This window comes from Prenolepis imparis, unplaced genomic scaffold, assembly GCF_030444845.1.
Source record: "Prenolepis imparis isolate NDT839.2.m4 unplaced genomic scaffold, iyPreImpa1.0 SCAF_4, whole genome shotgun sequence".
Taxonomy (NCBI): Eukaryota; Metazoa; Arthropoda; class Insecta; order Hymenoptera; family Formicidae; genus Prenolepis; species Prenolepis imparis.
In genome coordinates this window covers 5125681-5144304 of record NW_028141162.1, presented here as the reverse complement: position 1 = coordinate 5144304, position 18624 = coordinate 5125681, and the positions used below count along the sequence as shown (strand labels likewise).

General features: G+C 39.1%; 2 protein-coding genes across 16 annotated transcripts in view; one reads left to right on the top strand and one right to left on the bottom strand.

Moving 5' to 3' along the window:
* Positions 1–6274, top strand: LOC145935400 (E3 ubiquitin ligase Rnf121). 2 transcript variants are annotated; one of them, XM_083036722.1, is made up of 8 exons: positions 1–441; positions 660–694; positions 810–951; positions 1101–1255; positions 1332–1560; positions 1632–1867; positions 1952–2068; positions 3924–6274. In XM_083036722.1, the coding sequence occupies exons 1-8, from the start codon at positions 406–408 to the stop codon at positions 3970–3972; spliced, it is 999 nt and encodes a 332-aa protein (XP_082892848.1). In that variant the 5' UTR covers positions 1–405; the 3' UTR covers positions 3973–6274. The 2 variants fall into 2 exon arrangements, with proteins under 2 accessions (XP_082892848.1, XP_082892849.1); XM_083036723.1 differs by lacking the exon at positions 3924–6274 and having other exon boundaries at positions 1952–3299.
* Positions 4197–18624, bottom strand: part of Ten-m (teneurin transmembrane protein Ten-m) — an 856961-nt gene continuing 842533 nt past the window's right edge. For all 14 annotated transcript variants that reach the window (XM_083036706.1, XM_083036710.1, XM_083036711.1 and 11 more), the window contains 5 exons: positions 17170–17386; positions 16156–16991; positions 13729–16037; positions 12814–13567; positions 4197–12589 (listed from right to left, as the gene is read on the bottom strand). In XM_083036706.1, the coding sequence (XP_082892832.1) occupies positions 11101–12589; positions 12814–13567; positions 13729–16037; positions 16156–16991; positions 17170–17386 (5605 nt within the window). In that variant the 3' untranslated portion in view covers positions 4197–11100. The remainder of the gene's footprint in view (positions 12590–12813; positions 13568–13728; positions 16038–16155; positions 16992–17169; positions 17387–18624) is intronic.

The window sequence follows — 18624 nt, the reverse complement described above, 5'->3', positions numbered from 1 at the left end:
AAACACATAACCTCTGAAAATCTATCGCATACACGCGTTGAAGCAATAATCTAGAATCTAGAATCTAGCGTCGACGTCAGCGATGTCGTAGTAATATTTTCGGCGCGAAATATCAAAACCATTTGTTTATACGGCAAAACTAGATTTTAAAAAATGCATGAAAAGGCGAATAAAAGCTCGGAATTATAATGGATTTCATATAACATGCTTCGAGCTTTTTTAATTATTTCTTGAAATATTTATTCAGTCACAATAGTGCTGAAAAAGATGCCGGTTATTCATTTTAAATATGTAATATCGCTAACGGTGTTTTAAGAAGTGTCATGTGTCTACAATGAATCGGTTGTCTCGTGTCAGTTAATTAACTTACATTTCTCTGTATGTTAATGGGATATAGTCTTCGTGATGGATATACACGAAATACATCAGATGCCAAATAAGGTAGGTGCCTAATTTTAAAGAGCAATAGCTAAATGATAATTAAATGACACATCCTCGGCAACATAACCTCTCATTAAAGTCCAATGATAATTTGACAAGCATTATTTTCGTTTTATAAATATTTGTCGTTAATAATATTACACATTGTCTAGAGATTTTTTGAATCACATGTGTTATTGTTTAGAGTTTTATAAGTGTGATTTTTTTCTTGTTTTTAGAGCAAGGCAGAATTAACTCCAGAGGAAAAATGGAGGTAAGTTACAAATTTGTAGTATTATAGCATAAATCTCTCTTTTTTATAGTTTTAAACTTGAAACATACCTGTGAAAAAATACATTAATGGAACATTTTTTTATTAAACTTTTTAGGGTGGAGCATATAAAGATGCACGAACAGCACATGGGTCACGAATCTATGCACGCAGAGATGCTGCTTATATTGTTGGTGACATTAACAATAGCACAGATTGCATTAGTTGAGTGGAAGAAGAGGCATTTTAAATCATATCAGGTAAAGAAAGAGAAAAAGATAAATTGTACTTATTTAATATAAATATTTGATATATATATATATATATATATATATATATATATTTGTATTTTTTATTATTTAATACAAATATTCCAGTTATATATACAAATAAAATATTCCTTTTGTAGCTTGTAACACTAGTAGCCATGTGGATTATTCCATTTGGAATAAGCTTAAAGAACCACTGGTGGAGATTTATATTTTTATGGCTTTTATCTTCATGTATAACAGGTCTAGTGGTAAGAAAAGCTATTCAAAGACCAATACTAGGTACAACACCTAGGTAATGTTGATTAGCTATTAATGCTACATAGATAGAATAATTATAAAATAATAATGAAGATATTGATATTTTTCAGACTAGTGTACAAATGGTTTTATTTCATTTATAAGCTCAGTTATGCACTGGGCATAATTGGCTACATTTTAGTGTTATTCACATTTGTTGGTCTAAATATTATATTAGATGTTAAGCCTCATGTTTGGATGGATTGCGGTATATTATTTCTATTTTATGGTCTTTATTTTGGAGTACTAGGAAGGGATATCGCTGAAATGTGTGCTGACACAATGGCATCACATATTGGAGTATGTATTATCTTGTGCTCAAACATTGTATTACGCATATAACTTTGTAATATTTAATATGCTTTACGCAGTATTACGCTCCAGGCAGTATGCCAACTAGAACTTTGGAACCAAATGTTTGCGCAGTATGTGCAAACAAGCTCCTAGTTTCCGAGCATGAGGAAGGTGTGATTGAAAATACATACAAACTTACTTGCGAACATGTTTTCCATGAATTTTGCATTAGGGGCTGGTGCATTGTAGGAAAGAAACAAACCTGTCCTTATTGCAAAGAAAAAGTCGATCTAAAGAAAATGTTTCGCAATCCGTATCCTTTTCCATAAAAAAATTTATTAATCACAGTAGTTTAATGTCAATCTTTATCTTGTATCTACCTTAATGAACGATGCAGATGGCAACGACCACATGTCTTATTCGGTCAGTTATTGGATTGGTTAAGATGGCTAGTTGCTTGGCAACCTTTAATTTTGTTCCTAGTGCAAGGTATAAATTGGGCTCTGGGCCTTGAGTAAGTAACATTGTTGGTGAAAACCAACTCACATGCACTATTATTGTGTTATTGCAATGTTAAAGAGAATGACTTATTCATTCAATCGATACTGTGTTTGTATTTTTGTACATGTTACAATTACTTTTGCATTACTTATAAAAAATATTAAATAGGAAAAATGCAATACCAGTAAGAAATTAATAATCCTATTCTTGTTTAAACATTAGGAATGATACTGCGTTTTTTCTATCATTAAATTAATTTTTATTCTTAATTTGTGATCTGTATTTGCAAATAACTTCTGCTAGTAACTTCCTACTAATGATAAATACATTCCATCATTCTTAAGCCCATGACGGGTGCTGCTTCCAGTATTTGCTTTATCCGATAATATACAATCGCAAAGAAATTAATGCGCATGTATATTATATGACTATTGCTCACAAGGTGTTCATGTTATAATCTATGATTTGTAAAGAGAATATTAGATCAAATCAAATTGTTGTGTGTGGCATAAAATGTATATATTTTTTTTTTAAGTTGCTTTTTAATAATTTCTCAATAATATTTTGTAATTATGAGATGCAAATTGGAAAAATATTAACAAAATGTAAATTACGATACTTACTTACTACTAATAGTATTTATCTATCACTTAAAGCACTTTTTGATTAGAAAATAGATATCGATAGTTTCAGCAAAAAGAAAAAAGTTGATTATATAAAAATACTTATCAGTAACATATTTTTTCATTAACTTATTTTTTTATAATAAAGTTTTTTTTTGTATGTAAAATAAACATTTTTATAGTAGAAACGCGTTATGCATGCAAATCTTGCTGCATTCAAATAAATAAAAATCAAATTATTTATATATCGCGCATATATAAATCAAGAAATATAATATATGTAGTTGAATTTAGCTTTGTTGTCAATCGTTCTAATTATGTGAGATATGAAATTTTTCAAATGCAATATTAGTTACTATTTATAACATTTCATTCATTCTTACGATTATTTCAAGGAACAAAAGTATCTGATATATGTTACATTTTCAGCAATCCAGTTGTAACATTTGATTTTATTTCTAGTCGGGCATATATATGCAAAATCCGCTGGCAGATTATATAGTTCGATAATAACAGATCTGATGGAAATGTAACATGTATTTCTTTTCTCTTGTCTTTAGACCGTAATCATCGTGTATTTGTAAAAAAACAAAATCACTGTCAAAACACTTGTTTTGTAATAAAAATGTATAAAATTATATTCTTAGCTGTGGTATTTAATTCCTCTGTATTGTGTTTTTGTTGATCCATATTAGTTTACGTCATAGGAACAAATAGTTTATTAAAATTTTCAACAAGATAAATCAATAATGATAATAATTTTAATTTAAGTAATATAAAGCATATTTCTTCCATTCTCTCTCTAATCACTATTTATTATTATATATTTCATATATTGTCATTATATATATTTATATATTGTCATTATTTATATATTTATATATATCATAATCACTATTTATATATTTATATATATTGAGTCTCTCTAGTTAAAATCAATTAATATGAAAGAGAAATCCAGTTATCTATTAATAGGAATACATTCAAACATACAATAAAAGATAAAAATAAATTTTCGGATAAGAAAAGAAGATATTTACAAATTGGGATATTAATTTTGATCAACATAAATATTTAAAAAACGAAAGTTTTAAAAGCCACGCTGATTAGTCACAATAGGATTGTGTTTTTGTTTTTTGTAGCATAGTAATATTTTTCTGAGCATAATCAATAAACTCTTATATTTAAGACCATTGATATATACAGCTGATTATCTTTTTTTTATATTCTCTATAATTTTTACAGAGTTACGAAGGAGGATCAGCGTGAAATGATCAATGAAACCCCCGTATAGTTTCTCTGCTAGAGCACCGACGACAGATAAGTTCCTATTTATGCATTCGCAGTCAGAGGTGAGCAGATAGTAAATCTAAAGGAAGAATGTGATGTTGTTGGATGTGCATTGAATCCAACATTGCTATATATATTTATGTATATATAGGTGTGTATTTGTGAAAAAGAGATAGAGAGAGAAAAAGAAAGAAAGAGTGAGAGAGTGAGCAATGATAACAACTTGCCAGTGATGTTACTAAAAGATTTTAATTATCTTTCTCGTTATTATCGATAGAAAAACAACTTTCATCACATCACGTATCCATAGGTACTTGTCAGATCATGTCGGACCCGTCGCGAGAATATCGTATATCTATATATATGTATTTATACTTATATACATATATTTATCTGTATACCTACAGTCTAAAGTCTTTCGCGAACATATTGTGAGGTGTGAAATTACGGCAAGATGCGCAAAGGTGAGGGATGAGGGTAGGAATAGTGCGCGAAATGAGGTAACAGAGGGTGAGAGGGAACACATTTAATGGTAGTCCCTTCAACGGGTCCGATAAACAGAGGTGTCGACGGTGTTATTCGAGATATAGTATTTTGTTTCTCTTTTTTTTTGGCTTTGATGGGATGGTTCACAGACGCCACGATACGACGGGATCATCAGGATGGGTTCAGGGGCAGACATTCACACAAACACGGGGAGATTTTATAGATATATTTATTGAGTACTTAGCGTGTAAGAGTATAGAATATATGTTACCTTACTGTTAAATATATCATTACATGGTAAATATATTTATATAATGTGTGTACATATATATATACACACATATATATATATATATATATATATATATATATACATACATATATACACATATATATAATGATGTATAATCTTTTTAAAATAAACCTTGCGCGCATGCGAGCACGTACGCGTACGTGTGTGTGTTCATTCAGAGTATTTACATAATGATCGCAATTAATATGTACAAGTTTACGAAAAACGAAAAGAAAAATATAGACGAACGGGCGAGCGTGTATATTTTCGGCCGTGTCGGTGATCGCCGGGTTCACCGAGGTGTCCTCTTACGTCTTGCGAGGATTTCGGCGATCAGGACACGAGCGTTCACCGATACGCCAAATGCCGAGAGTAAATGCCAGGAAGGAGTCTCAGTTTTTTTCTTTTTTTTTTTGTTTACTTTGCCACTTTCTCTCCGTCTGTTACAAATTTACCGCCGTCTCTTTATATGAAAGTATAAAGATCGCTACGGTGATACGATTCTCCTTTCCTCTTTTACGGGCACAGGTGTACGAAACTACCATCGCTACGGATAATTAGTAGGTACCCTAATTAACAACATCAATGTCGCGTATGATTTTGTGACTCTTTTTTTTTATTTCTTTTCTTCTCCATACGTGGCAGCTTTCTCTCTCTTTCTCTCTCTCTGTTCCATCCGCGAACGTAAACGAAATCCTCACACGTGTTTATCGGGTTTTTATAAAATTATTAAAGGAAATAATGTAATATCAGAGTCCAAAATCAAATTTCTCGTACGATCGCATCTGAGATAAGTATAGAGCTTTTTTCTGAACCTTTTATATAGCATGTCACATTGTGTATGATAAGAATTGTGCATGGCAATTCATAGTTACTTTCCACGGATCGTGGACGTCTGACGTTTATTCGGAATAAGTTGCAAGGATTCCGTGATATCGATCGCGGAGAGATCTCGAGAGGCGCTTCCTGGGTCGTCGCGTGACGATCAATATTATTTTCGGTCGTCTATTATATATGTACAAAAAGAAATGTCACGCGCGACCGCTGCTATTTCTCTGACTTACAAGAAAGAAGCGCGAGAGACGAACGGTGTCTCGGGGTTCGCCAGTATATATATATTTATATATATAAAAAAAAGCGCACGACTTCCTTTCTTTCCCCTCGCAGTAACTATTTGTTAACGCAACTCTCCGCATATATTTATATATATATTAATCTATATATATATAATGTCTCTTTCGCGCGCTTTTTAATTTCTCACACATCCTTCCTTTCACGCTCTCTTCACTTTTTGACATATTTATCATCGTCTCTCTCGTGTTCTATCCGAGAGGTCGGCCTTTTTTAACAGCATTCAGAGACATACACGATAGTTACGAAGTATTGCTTTTTCTTAATCGCGTATCGATCGCGCCTGCCGATCGCGATCCGGCATAACAATAATAAATTTTGCACCTTCCTGCGCCGAGAGCCGCGCCGAGAATTCCGTGTTCCTATTTTTTTTAGATTCTCTGACTCCAAAGTATCTTCAATTATAAAATTTTATTTAATAGATTTAAAATGTGAACAAGTATAGAGATGATTTATCGAAAACCCTTATAGATTTTTTACATTTATTTAGACATTGTAAACCGAAGAATACTTTTTCTGTATTTTTGATATAAAATTTAATTTGAAAATAATATTTTAATTTTGTATCTACAATTTTATTCTAAGACACTTAATGAGATACAATTAAAAATATCGAAGGAAAAAAATTAACAAGCGGAATTCATCCTCGCGGCTCTCTTGCGCTCGAAGGAAACATGCGCTAAGCGTAAAGTTAACTCGAATACAGGACTTCTTAACGTCGTATCATTTTTTCTTTTTCTCTCTCCCGTTTTTTTACGTATCATTTTGCGAGTAGACGAGTACACATAGAGAAAATCGCTTGCAACGGAAAATCGCTCGTCCGGCTACTCTTTGTTCGAGGCGTCGACGAAACGCTGCCGCACATGTCCAGCGTTTCTGCTACAATACAAACTATACAATAATGCGCGCGTGTCGGATATAACGACGTATTAATAGACAACTTAATAACAAGCGCTACGAAGGGGATTTTATCCCCTCGTGCTCCGAGGAGCCGAGGAGATCATTAAGAACGTAATATCGAGGGGATGCGGGTTACCCGAGGCGACATTCGGAAATATCACGAAGAGGCATTTTGCCTCGTTATTAAGTTTGATTGGTTTAAAGTTAATCACACACGTCCGTTTCATAAATTGACAAGAACGACGGATGAAGATTTTTCAATTTTCCAATTTTTTACAGTAAAATATATATTCTCGCACGCACGTGTGGAATCTTAGAAATAATATTAACATGTCATAGTCCAGTTCTCTGATTGTTTGCATATCGAATGGAATAACATTTAATCCTTCAGTTACTGAGTGAAATAATCTCGAGATTTTCCTATCACATTTTAATCTTGTATAGATAATTTTTATAGTTCTCTCAAATATTATTCCAATACGTTTCAATATGTAAAACTATAATGAAAATTATTCACTTGAGATTACAAAATGTGAAGAAACAATTTTACTAGGATGTCGAAGAAATAATGTAGACGAGCCCGTGTATTTAAAGCCGAGCCCGAGGCTTTGATGACTGAGCAATTTTCCGCGTTAAGTTAATTAAGTTTTCGATCTATTGCTTGTTCTATTTATACGAAGGAAAATAAAATTTAGCCGCTGCATCGCGGAATGAATCACAAGTCGAGATGCCTCGTCCAACCTCGGGCTTCCCTCCGAAAAAGGTGATTTAAAAAAAAATTTTTTTAGACGGAATACTTGACGAAGAGTATAAGAATTTTAGCGGCACGTTATTTTACAATTATTGAAAATTCGTTTTACGCGATATAAAATATATATACGAATTTACATATATAAATTTCTTTCTTTTTCAATTAGTTTTTGTTCTTTACAAAGGTAACTTTGATTCAAACAACGATGCGGAAGATTTTACAGATATGACAGTTGTGGAACTTGATTTGAATATTGCAAAATCAATGTCATCTCGCCGCTAAAATTCTCTGATTTCGCAGTGGAACATTTTTCTATACGAGGATGTGAAGACTACTTTCGCGAGACAGTAGGCTATACACAACAGATATGTACAGCGATGTTTACCTGTAAGAATCACTAGCACATTTCCTTAACCGTTCGCTAAACCCCACGTTAACTCGTCAACTAGTACGTACGTTTGCAATTATGATTATGTATCTTTTTTTTAATTATATATCGCCTACGTGGAACACAACGTGGTGGAGCTGCGTGGGCTCGCACGTTGGCTCACCGTATACCCCTATATATATTATGCGTTATATTCGTTTTTTTTTGCGTCTTTACTTTCTATTTAGTCGGTTACTTCATTCGACCCAAACCACAGACTTCGATCTACCTTTTTTTCTTATTTACCCAATATTGATAAACACCGACGAATTCAGCTATATCAGTTATAGAGAGGAGGGGTCAAGGTTGTACCTTGTAAAAAATAGACGAGTTAAAAGAATCCGGAGAGAGAAATTCATTTCGAATTGGAATTAAATATCTATATCTAATTTTCGAAATCGAAATTAAGTTTTTGTGGCTACAATTAAAATACTAATAATTAAATGCTGATGTCGAATTTAATTCTGTATAATTTATTTTTTAATTATTAAAAATTTCTTGATTATTATATTCCTCGATAAAAATAAAAATAAATTGATACAAATGAAAAAAGTTATAAAAGAGATAATCCACTGAATCGCTATATCAATGCTCTATTTTGAGAATTAGAAATTTAAAACTTGACGAAGTAGATCTCTGTATCGATTCTTGCTAAACTCTATTTTTTATAGGGTACTCTCTTCGGTGGAGCGCGGGGGTGAGGTTCTCTTCACAGGGCGATCCCACATACACACGGTTACATAGGACTCTTCTTCTCTCGACGACACAATTCAAAAAATAATTTTTTATTTTTAGTAGAAAGATAGGCGGGGCATTTCTCGTACACAATGGTAATATTATCGTATTCCATTATTATTATTATTATTATTATTATTATTATTATTATATTATTATTATTATTACTATATTCATTATTATTTTTATTACTTATCGCGTTATTATATTATCATTATTTTTATTATTATTATTTTTCTTCTGGACATTATTACTTCGACGCATCCCGTTAAGACTGTCGTTCGTCTCGTCTCGTTATGTTTTCGTTACGTGAGAATATCACGTAACAGTAGTAGTTTTTTTACTCGTTTACGTGATGCCTATTTATTTACAAGTGTCTACTTTGTCTACGACGAATCAGTGGATTCGTTTATACCTCAGGCACCCTCTTCTTTCATAATCGAAATTCGTCAAGTTTAAAATCTATAAAGTTTATGCTCAAGTGAGCTCAATTGAGCGGATAAATGGGACAAGTGCAACTTTGCAGCGATAAAATTAATAATTAGCTCATTCTTAATCATTTTCTCTAATAGTTATTACATATAGTTTAACACTCTATCGTTTATAATTCACATTGATTATTAATTTTATTCTTGAAAAATTAATGTATCGTTCCATTTATCTAACGTCTCGAAGATACCATTTGAACTTGCGTTTATTTTAAGTATGAAATTATATTTAAAGTCAAACTCTATGGCTCTTAGACTTGACTCGATTTCGATTTCGAGGTGCCGCATATTTATACTTGGCTCCAATTATGCGTTTGCCGCTCGTACGACTATGCCGATTTGAAGCGATATAATAATATGTCTACGAATGTGTATATGTATGTACGTATGTCAATTGTGTGCGTAGGCCTGGGTCGAGATTAACGTGAACCATCCGTTTGCCGCAAATATCGCGTTTTTCTCCTAACAAAATTTCCCTCCGTTTTCCATATCTTTACGAAAACGAACAAAAGAACAGAAAATCGCGACGCGTCCGATATAACTCTCTTCACGACTTTTCCCCATATTATTTCTCCCGCTCGCGCATATTTCGGGGACGTAAATTCCTATATATATATCTTTATGCATGTGTCGTCTCGTGTGTATTCTTCTTTGTATACATATAAAAAAGCGGTATCGACAGTTCCACTTGTGTTTTTATGACCGTTCTCGCGCGCATTTCTTTTACATATTACGATACTTTATCTACATTTACCATTAAGTTCGAGTGTAGCTATATTTACAATTGCTCGTTTCGCACCTAGTACACCAATTTGCGCCACATTGTTAAAAATATCTGCTGTATATATCTATTCTCCACGTTTGTCTCTTTCTCTTTCTCTCTATCTTTCTCCCTCTCAATCTCTCGCTCTCACTTGTTCTCTGGCATCTCGCGACGCGATACACTTCAAGGTGTCAAAACCTTGTCGAAACCTATTCATCCTCGGATGAATATGACTCGACTAGACGATGCGAGGTGAAAATATTTCAAACAGAAAGAAACAGATGTTTTCTCCTATCGCGAAAATCTCCGAATATCTTTCATATTGAAATTATTTATCTTTTTTTTTTTCACCTCGCATCTCTTCGACGCACTTTCCTCGAGATGTCTCGCTCCTGTCTCATGCGTGTGCGTGCGTATACGCGTGTCTTGTAGACCCTGTTGCGTGAATTAACACCAGCTCGAATTTAATGATGATCTGTGACGAAAGTCCAAGACACGTATATTTTTCTCCCACTCTCTTTTTCGCAAAAAAAAAAAAAACGCTATCGATTTCGTCACGGACGGCACCTTGAAAGTTTACGCACGCACTATCCTGTCTCGCATTTCTATATTGCGTTTATACTCGCCACCTCCTTTTCTCTTTCTCTCTCCCTCGTCTCTCCCTTTTTCGCTCTTTTTTTAAATCTATAAACTAATCACCATGTAACAAGCTTTATATTCTTCATTTTGTTAATAATGCGACTAGGTTTAATTTTGACACTTCGCGATCCGTTCTCACACCCGTTTGTCTTCGCACGCATCAATCGATTCAGAATTTAAAGAACGACCGCGATCACATATATGGCACATCGACGGATTGCAAATACCGGACATGAGACGGACCGTTCGTCGTCGCGCCTCGTGATAGATTTTCGCGTCCCTCTCAACGACGAGTGCGGGAGGGAAGAGAAGAGGCCGAGAGGAGGATCGAGGAGAGAAGGGAGCGACGACGCTGGCCGCAAATTGCGATTTACGCAAATCACACATTTGCGGCGACAAAACCACCCTACCGTTTCCTCCGAGAGACGCTCCTGGCTCTCTTTTTCTCTACCGTTCCTTCGCTTCACGCGCGAATCAAGTCCCAAGCGATATTTTGAACTCGCGTCGTGGCGTCCTCGAATCACGAGTCGTGTCTGTGAGTCCTGTTGCGCCTGTTGCCGCTCTTCCGCCTCTTCCTCTTGGTGTCGCGGGTGAACGCGACGTTACCAGGGTCGTCGGCGAGCTGGGGATACCTGTGCACGCTGTGGATATCGACGCCCTCGTAGCCGTCGACGGTGCCGCGACTGATGAGCTCGTCCTTCTCCTCCTTGGACCAGTCGCCCCGACCCTGGAAACCGGCCATCACCAATTGCTTCTCGATCTCCCAGGCCCGTTCGACGGCACGCTTGTGCGCGTGTTTCAAAATCCGGTGTCGCTCCTGCTCGGGATCGGCCCCGTACTTGATCACCACCGCCGCGTCCGGGTTGTGCAGTCTCAACTCTTTCCACGTGCCGGCACCATGCTCCGTTGTCTCGTGCGTGGACACATTGAACATGCCGCCGAGCCGATGAAGCTCCTCCATATCGTCACGGATCTTCAGCGCGTTATCCTTGACGAAATAGAAAACGTCCTGATCGTGTACACTGAAGTGCAGCGGCAGGAAGTATGAGTTGTTGAATACGGACGTGACCACGTCCTGCACCACACTGTTCACACCGTCCACTACGCTCACCAGAGCCCGACCGCCGACGCGCGACACCAGAATACCTTCGCCGAAGACCGCCCGACGATGGGCCACTCGCGGCAAAAGATTTCGCGTCTTCGGCTCCAGTTTCAGCAATGGCTTGGGCACGAAACCAAGGTCGGAGAACTTCTCCTGCACGCGATTTACGATGCATTGCAGACCGGACATCACGCCAAAGTCCGGAGTCAGTTGCGGGGACGTGACGGTGGCGCTCGGTTGATACACCATTTGCTTCGTATATTCGGAACCGAGCATTGTTGAGATGTCGTAACCGTAGAGTTTCAGCCAACTCGCCAGATCCGTCATATACTCGACGTTCTGCTTAAAGTTGATCGGATCGTTGTTGCGGAAGCGATAGATGAATATGTCGGTCGGCGTGGTGAGCTCATTGGCCATTTGCTCCCAAGCAGGTGTCATCCATTGACCGACGGTCGGATCGTAGAGCCTCTTGTTCAGATAGATCAACTTGGTATTGGGATCGAAGAGACCACCGTGGAAATCGATGGGCAAATAAAAGTCCGGATTGGTATCCTTGATGATCTTGCCAAACGGCGTACGTCGCATCTCTTTGATGAGATTGCCGTTGGTGTCGAAAAGAGCGAGAGGCGAACCGTTCTGATCCGTTGCGACGTAGAACCGTTGCTCGGATGTCTCTACGGTCATCAGGAAGTCGCGCGAATCGTAGAGGAATCGGAATGTTTTGGACAATTTCGGGAAGTGCACGTGCGTTATCAGATCTGGAGTTTTTGGATTCGCGTAGAAGAACTGAGTAATGTTTTCTCGATCGTCGTTCATCGATACCAATCGGCCGCGATCGTCGTAGAAGTACCAAATTTGGAATTTCTTGTGCTCCGACGCATGAATCAGCTGACCGCGTGAGTTATACCTAAAGAAAAGAAAATTAATATAACATATATTTTGGTATATATATTTATTACACACTATTTTTAGAACAGTGTTCTTCAACAAAAAAAAAAAAAAACTATAAAATTCGCTGCAAAAAAATAGATTTTTTCATATATAGAATTTTAATTATTTTAATAAAATTTAATTATACTTTACAGGTATATCTCTCCTTGTATAGTTTTGAAAAGAATAGAAAACACTTACCTGTATTTGTGCTCGCCTCGAATTACGACGAAGCCGCGTCCATCGTACGAGTTGAACTCGACGTCACCGTATTGGACCACTCGATCACCACTGTCGTAGCCCAAGACGATCTTCTCGTTGTGCTCGGTCACGCCGATTACGTTACCGTTCTCGTCATACGCGTATTGCCAATTGTTTTCAGTGTCCGCTACCTCAAGCACATGACCGTCCGCGTTGTACGTGATCTTTTCCATTCTGGACCATTCCTTTTTCTCCATCGACTCCTTTCCGATCGTGAGCTTCCTCATCTTGATACGATTGCGATTGTCGTACTCGAGCTCCATGCGGAATACATCGAACGATCGGATGTTCATCAGCACCGTCTTCACGCGACCGTGCTCGTCATAATCCGTGACCGTGAAGAACTGCTTGCTACTGTCCTGCATAACTGATCGGTTGAAGAGATTTCTGTATATCCTGAGATCACCGACGCCTTCCAGCACACCGAGATTCTGGTTGTATTTGAGACGAAGTTGAGGCAGCTGTTTACCGTTGATGTCGACTTCGATGCCGGATATGCGCGCGTTACCGTCGTACTGATAACGATAATGAGCGTTATCCATGCCGCTCTTGCTGCCGAATTTAATTTTCTCGTCCTTCACGATGCCGGCGTGATATTTGTACTCGATGCGCATCTCAAAGTTTGGTTCATTGATGTCGATGCTGCGTACTAGACTGGTCGTTTCTTGATAGGTGTAATGTATAGAGGACAATCCTGTACAAAATATTATAGTTTTTAATTAACAAATTGTGTCTCTAATAATTTCGTGACGTTTATAAATCAAAAATATTTTTTTTCCGAATCAGTTAATAAAATTAAATTTAAAAAAAAACATGAACACATATTATTGTAGCGAAATTATATGCACTACTTACCGGCAAGCGTGGTTTCGAGTTTTCCAGCGTGATCATAGACGTAAGCGACCTTTCCGCTTTGATGGGGATACACCTTAGCAAGAATCTGACCGTCGTCATTGTAAAGAATCTCATATGGATGTCTGTTCATCGGCGAGTAGTATTGATATTTGTAGAACCCGAAGGACGTTTGAAGAGAGAATGTATGGATGTGTCCCCTCGGTGTAGTCAGCGACTGCAATGCTCCCGCCTCGTCGTATTGAAGAAGATAATCGCTTCCACGCGGCGTAGTAACCTTCAGTGGCAAACTGCTGAACATGTCCTTGAAAGCGTATACCATCGATGTACCGTCGCTGTACTTGATCTCGTACAATCGACCCGCTCTGTCGAAGCCATACGTTTCACTGATGTCGCCCCATGTCCAACTAGTCAGTCTGCTGAATCGATCGTATTCCAGCTCGACGCCGGCGAAGATACCATTCCTCGGTCCCCATTTAACGGGCCTAGCAGTTCTGTCGTAAGTGACATTTAGCAGTTCCGCTCGATCGTCCATAAACACTGCCACGGTGTTTGTTTCCCTATCGTACTCGAGAGACAGCAGGATCTCGCCATTGACTCGGAGCTTTCTGCCGACCTGGGCGATCGCCTTGGAGTTTCCGCGATTCTTATTTCCTTGGATCTTTCGAAGGAAGTATCGCCATTCGAAGCGATTAGCCAAATCGCCAGCGATCTCTGTCCTCTGTTTAGCCGGCACGGGATAACTTTCGCCTAAGAGAGGCTCGAGCTCGGCCAGGATCGAGTACGGCATACTGTCGGTGCTGACGGTGTGAGCCCATGGTGTCACTCTTCCGACTGAGCCATCGGCGAGAACTGTTGTCCTTTGCTCGGCCTCTCCGACCTTCGTAACGACGGATGATCCTTTGATTAACATCGAGATGGGCTTCCTGTTGTTCTGTCCAACTTTGACTATGGCACCCTTTAAACTGAGATCGAACGTCAAGCTGATCACCTTGCCCGTGGGAGTCACTGCGCTGGTCAGCCTGCCAAACTCATCATAATTGTAAACATAACTGCGACCGGTACTATCGAGTTTCGTTTTCAGCAAGCCAGTAGGTCCGTGATAGTCGAAAGTAACGTTGTAATTGTCAGGCGTGCTCAACTCGTGCAGCATCTTCATCCTAGACATTCTCAGTCTGCATTTCTGTCCCTTCGTGTTCTCGATCGAGTTCACTTGGCTGCTGTAGTCTCTCAGCAAAAAGACCTTGTTGCCAGCCGCGTCCGTCACCGTGCTGAGCTTGCCGTTGCTGGTGTTGACGTTGTACGTGAAGAGATACACAGTCTCGCCGGTCAGAATGTTCTTCGTGGCGATGTGCTGGCCGAACCGATTAAACACGTAGATTTCTTGCGTATCGGGTGCGTAGATCTCGTATTCTCGTGCACCGCTCGCGTCAGGAATGCTCGCTGTCACCGAGCGAATGCGGTAGTTGGCCTGGTCACCGATGTGCACTACTCCGTCGGGTGAAACCGCCACGGCGGATATAGTATTAAACTTGGAGGTAGATGCCAGATAGTGATCGGCCTCGAAGCAGTCGCAACCGCGCTCCAGGCAATTGCACTTGGACTCAGCACCGGCGTATGGCGAGATCTTGCCATCGGTACCGATGACGCGAACGCGATTGATCCTCTGGGAATCGCTCTCGGCGATGTAGAGGTCACCCGATGGACCGAACGCGACGCTCTGCGGCATCACGAGAGTGGCGTGAGTCGCGAGCTCCGTATCAAACGAGGCTGACGGAGAGGCACAGTGAAGCGGACGACCGGCGACGACCTTGACACGACCGTCTGGCGCCAGTTGGAGAACCATATGGTCGTCGATCATGTGCAGCGAGTTGTCCAGAGGATTGATCGCCAATTCAGTCGGCCAGCGAAGGTGAACCTCCTCGACGTTCAACGTTCCTTCACAGGGTATGGGTTTCCAGTGCGACTTATGCATATGATTGCCGATCACGGTGGTGATGATACCATCTCTGTCGACCATCCGTATATTCGTGCCATCAGCGAAGTACAAGACGTTATCAGCGGAGACGGCAACGCCCTTGGGATAAGCGAGTTTAGCGTCTCGCGCGAGCGCACCATCGCCACAGTGAGCTTCATCGCCGGGAAGACAACGTTCCCCGGAACCGACTACTGTCTCCCAGTTGTGGTCGGGATCCGTGTAGTCGTTGGTGTCGCGTACGCGAATGATCTGATGAGATTCTGGATCCGATATGTAGAGAACGCCGTCCAGCGGACTTAGAGCGATGTGATAACGATATGATACCCTGGTTGCGCTGGAAGAATAAAAATATAAAGTTAAATAAAATTTTAGAGACAGAAAAAAAAATCTTAGAGGAGTCCAAAGACTTGTAAGAAACTGTCGTGTAAAATTAAACGATATCAATTACTTACTTTAGTCTGACTACAGTTCTGACTGTTCCATCGACGAGAATCTTCCTGACTAGATTAAAATCACCGACAAAAATGGAGCCGTCTGCTGCAGTGGCAAGAGCAACAGGCGCTAACAAACGCTGCTTGGAAGCTTGTCCATCGCAATCGTAGCAATCTAACGGTCTCTGATGACCGTCTCCCATCGTGGTGAGGATAACTCTCGGCTTATGCTTCAGATAAATGTTTGAGCCGTCTCCTTTCTGCAAAATACCCTCGTGGAAGTTGTACCTGTGATGAATGTCCAAGTTCCAGCCGCCGACTTCCGAGATGGACATGTCGTGACCGCTCAACTTGGTCGTTTGCACGTCCCAGATGATGTCCTTGCAATCGCTATACTCGTAGCCAACCTTCACCATAGCAGTCGTAACTCCGTAGACGCGTTGACGATAGACATTCAAGCGGTTCCACGCATAGGTGAACTTAATTACTGGATCGGCCTCGAAGGTCTTCTCGAAGAGTATCCCCTCGATCGTGATTCTCAAATGTATCAAGTTCAAGGTTGCCGGTATGACTTCCGGCGTCAGCTGCAGTTGTATGGTAGAGAGATAACCGGCCGCTCGCGAACTGTGATATACCAAATTCAAGCCCGTTCCGGGGATTTGCAAGCTCTCCTGTATAACTTGAGACTCCGCCAAAATAGCGCTCTTATCCGGGCAGGCTCCTTGGAACCCGTGCTTCCAGGTCGCCAGGACCACCGGCTTCATGAGATCGTAATCGTGAGCGGCGCATGCGTGTGGAACGTGCACAGGTGGCTTCTCCTCGGCAGTGCTCATAATGATCTTGTCGATTATGACGACCTGGAGCGAAACAAATATGCATTTTAGAAGTTGCTGGGACCATAACTTATAATCAAGCATATTCTAGGAAAGATGTTAAGTCATTCGCGAATTTGATTACGTAAGTTTTGCTAGTTTTGACTGATTCAACCTGTTTAGAATTTGAGTAGAACAGAGATTAATTGAAATTCACGCTTACCTCGTTCCAAGGCACAAAGACGATATGACTCTGCGGCTTGAAGGGCGATCTGCCGAACTGCAGAGTCACGGCGCCGCCACCGTTCACCAAGAGATCGAACCAGCCGTCATCTCTTGTGAGAGTGAAGCCTTCCAGAGGTGTGCTGGTGCTGACCCGGACTCCCATCAGTCCCGTGCCAAGATGAGTGACGACGCGGCCGCGTATGACGGCCGAACGGCTGTTAGACAACGATCTTGTTAATCGAAAGGTAAGTTCGCAAACAAATCATAATAAGATCTATAAGATCACTTCTTTGTATGCTTCGTCGTACACTACCAACAAAGCAACCGCTATTCTCTAGACTAATCTCAATCTACTACGTTTTACTGTTGACACTCTTTAAAAATCTTTTTTAGAGTGAACACCGACGAAAAGAGATACTGTCACTTGATAAAATTTAATAAAATGTTGAGACATTTTTATAATTCTTCATTAATGTTAAAGATAAAGACATTATGCCTGTAGTATTAATTTTTTAAAAGTTTTGTAAATAAAAAAACAGACAAAATTAATATTATAAGTGTAATATAATGTTAATAATATTTTTAATATATTGTGGATTATGCGGTGTAAAAATTATTATAAACTAACATGATAATAAAATAAAGAATACGGGAGACTTTGTATATTTTACTTTGGATCCAAGTGCTTCAAAAATAAATCTTGGAATTATCGACAAATCAATGTCCGTGATGAGGAGAATCGCTATAATTACACGCAAAGTGCCGTCTTCCCGGACGTTTAAAAAGACTGAAGCAATCGAGATAAATTTGCATCTAGGAGAAGGATAATGCGCGTCCATTTACATGTGATAGCATTCTTTCGCCGGTTAATAAGTATCTCGATACCGAGCATCGATCGCCAATCGCAATCGTATGCAAATACGCGATGAATATTCAACGCGACGTTTTTACTTTCGTAAATTCTGCTTCTCAGTGCTAAAGAGAGACCACTCGATTCTTTGATTGTTTGTCGCTGCACGAATAACAACGGCGAACGTAATCGTCGCATTATTTTTCATCGCGATGATTCAGATGATCTCTCTGATCACTATAGATCACTGTAGTTTGTCGTTTTTTTCTCGAACGAGCAACGGAATACAATAATCGAACCTTCATCGTGCCTCTTTGGCACTGGAGCGTTTTATGGTCGAGGACAAATCACTACTTATATACATACAGTTTATATATATATATATATATATATATATTTATATATATATATATATTTATATATATTTATGTGAATATACACGAATAACACAAAGTCGGAAGCTCAACGTAAAAGGCACGAAACACAACGTAGGAATCAAAAGGTAACTGAACCATGCAACACGAGAATGTGTTCAACAATAATGGAGAACAAGTGCGCCGATCGTGGAATGTGTTTCAACTGTCCACATAGAGACTCTTAGAT

Bases quoted from the DNA above. Each gene is read 5' to 3' on its own strand.
- LOC145935400 (XM_083036722.1), top strand. From the start codon at position 406: ATGGATATACACGAAATACATCAGATGCCAAATAAG. The intron at 1,256-1,331 runs GTAATGTTGATT...GATATTTTTCAG, and splicing joins ATACTAGGTACAACACCTAG to ACTAGTGTACAAATGGTTTT. The intron at 1,868-1,951 runs GTATCCTTTTCC...TGAACGATGCAG, and splicing joins AAGAAAATGTTTCGCAATCC to ATGGCAACGACCACATGTCT.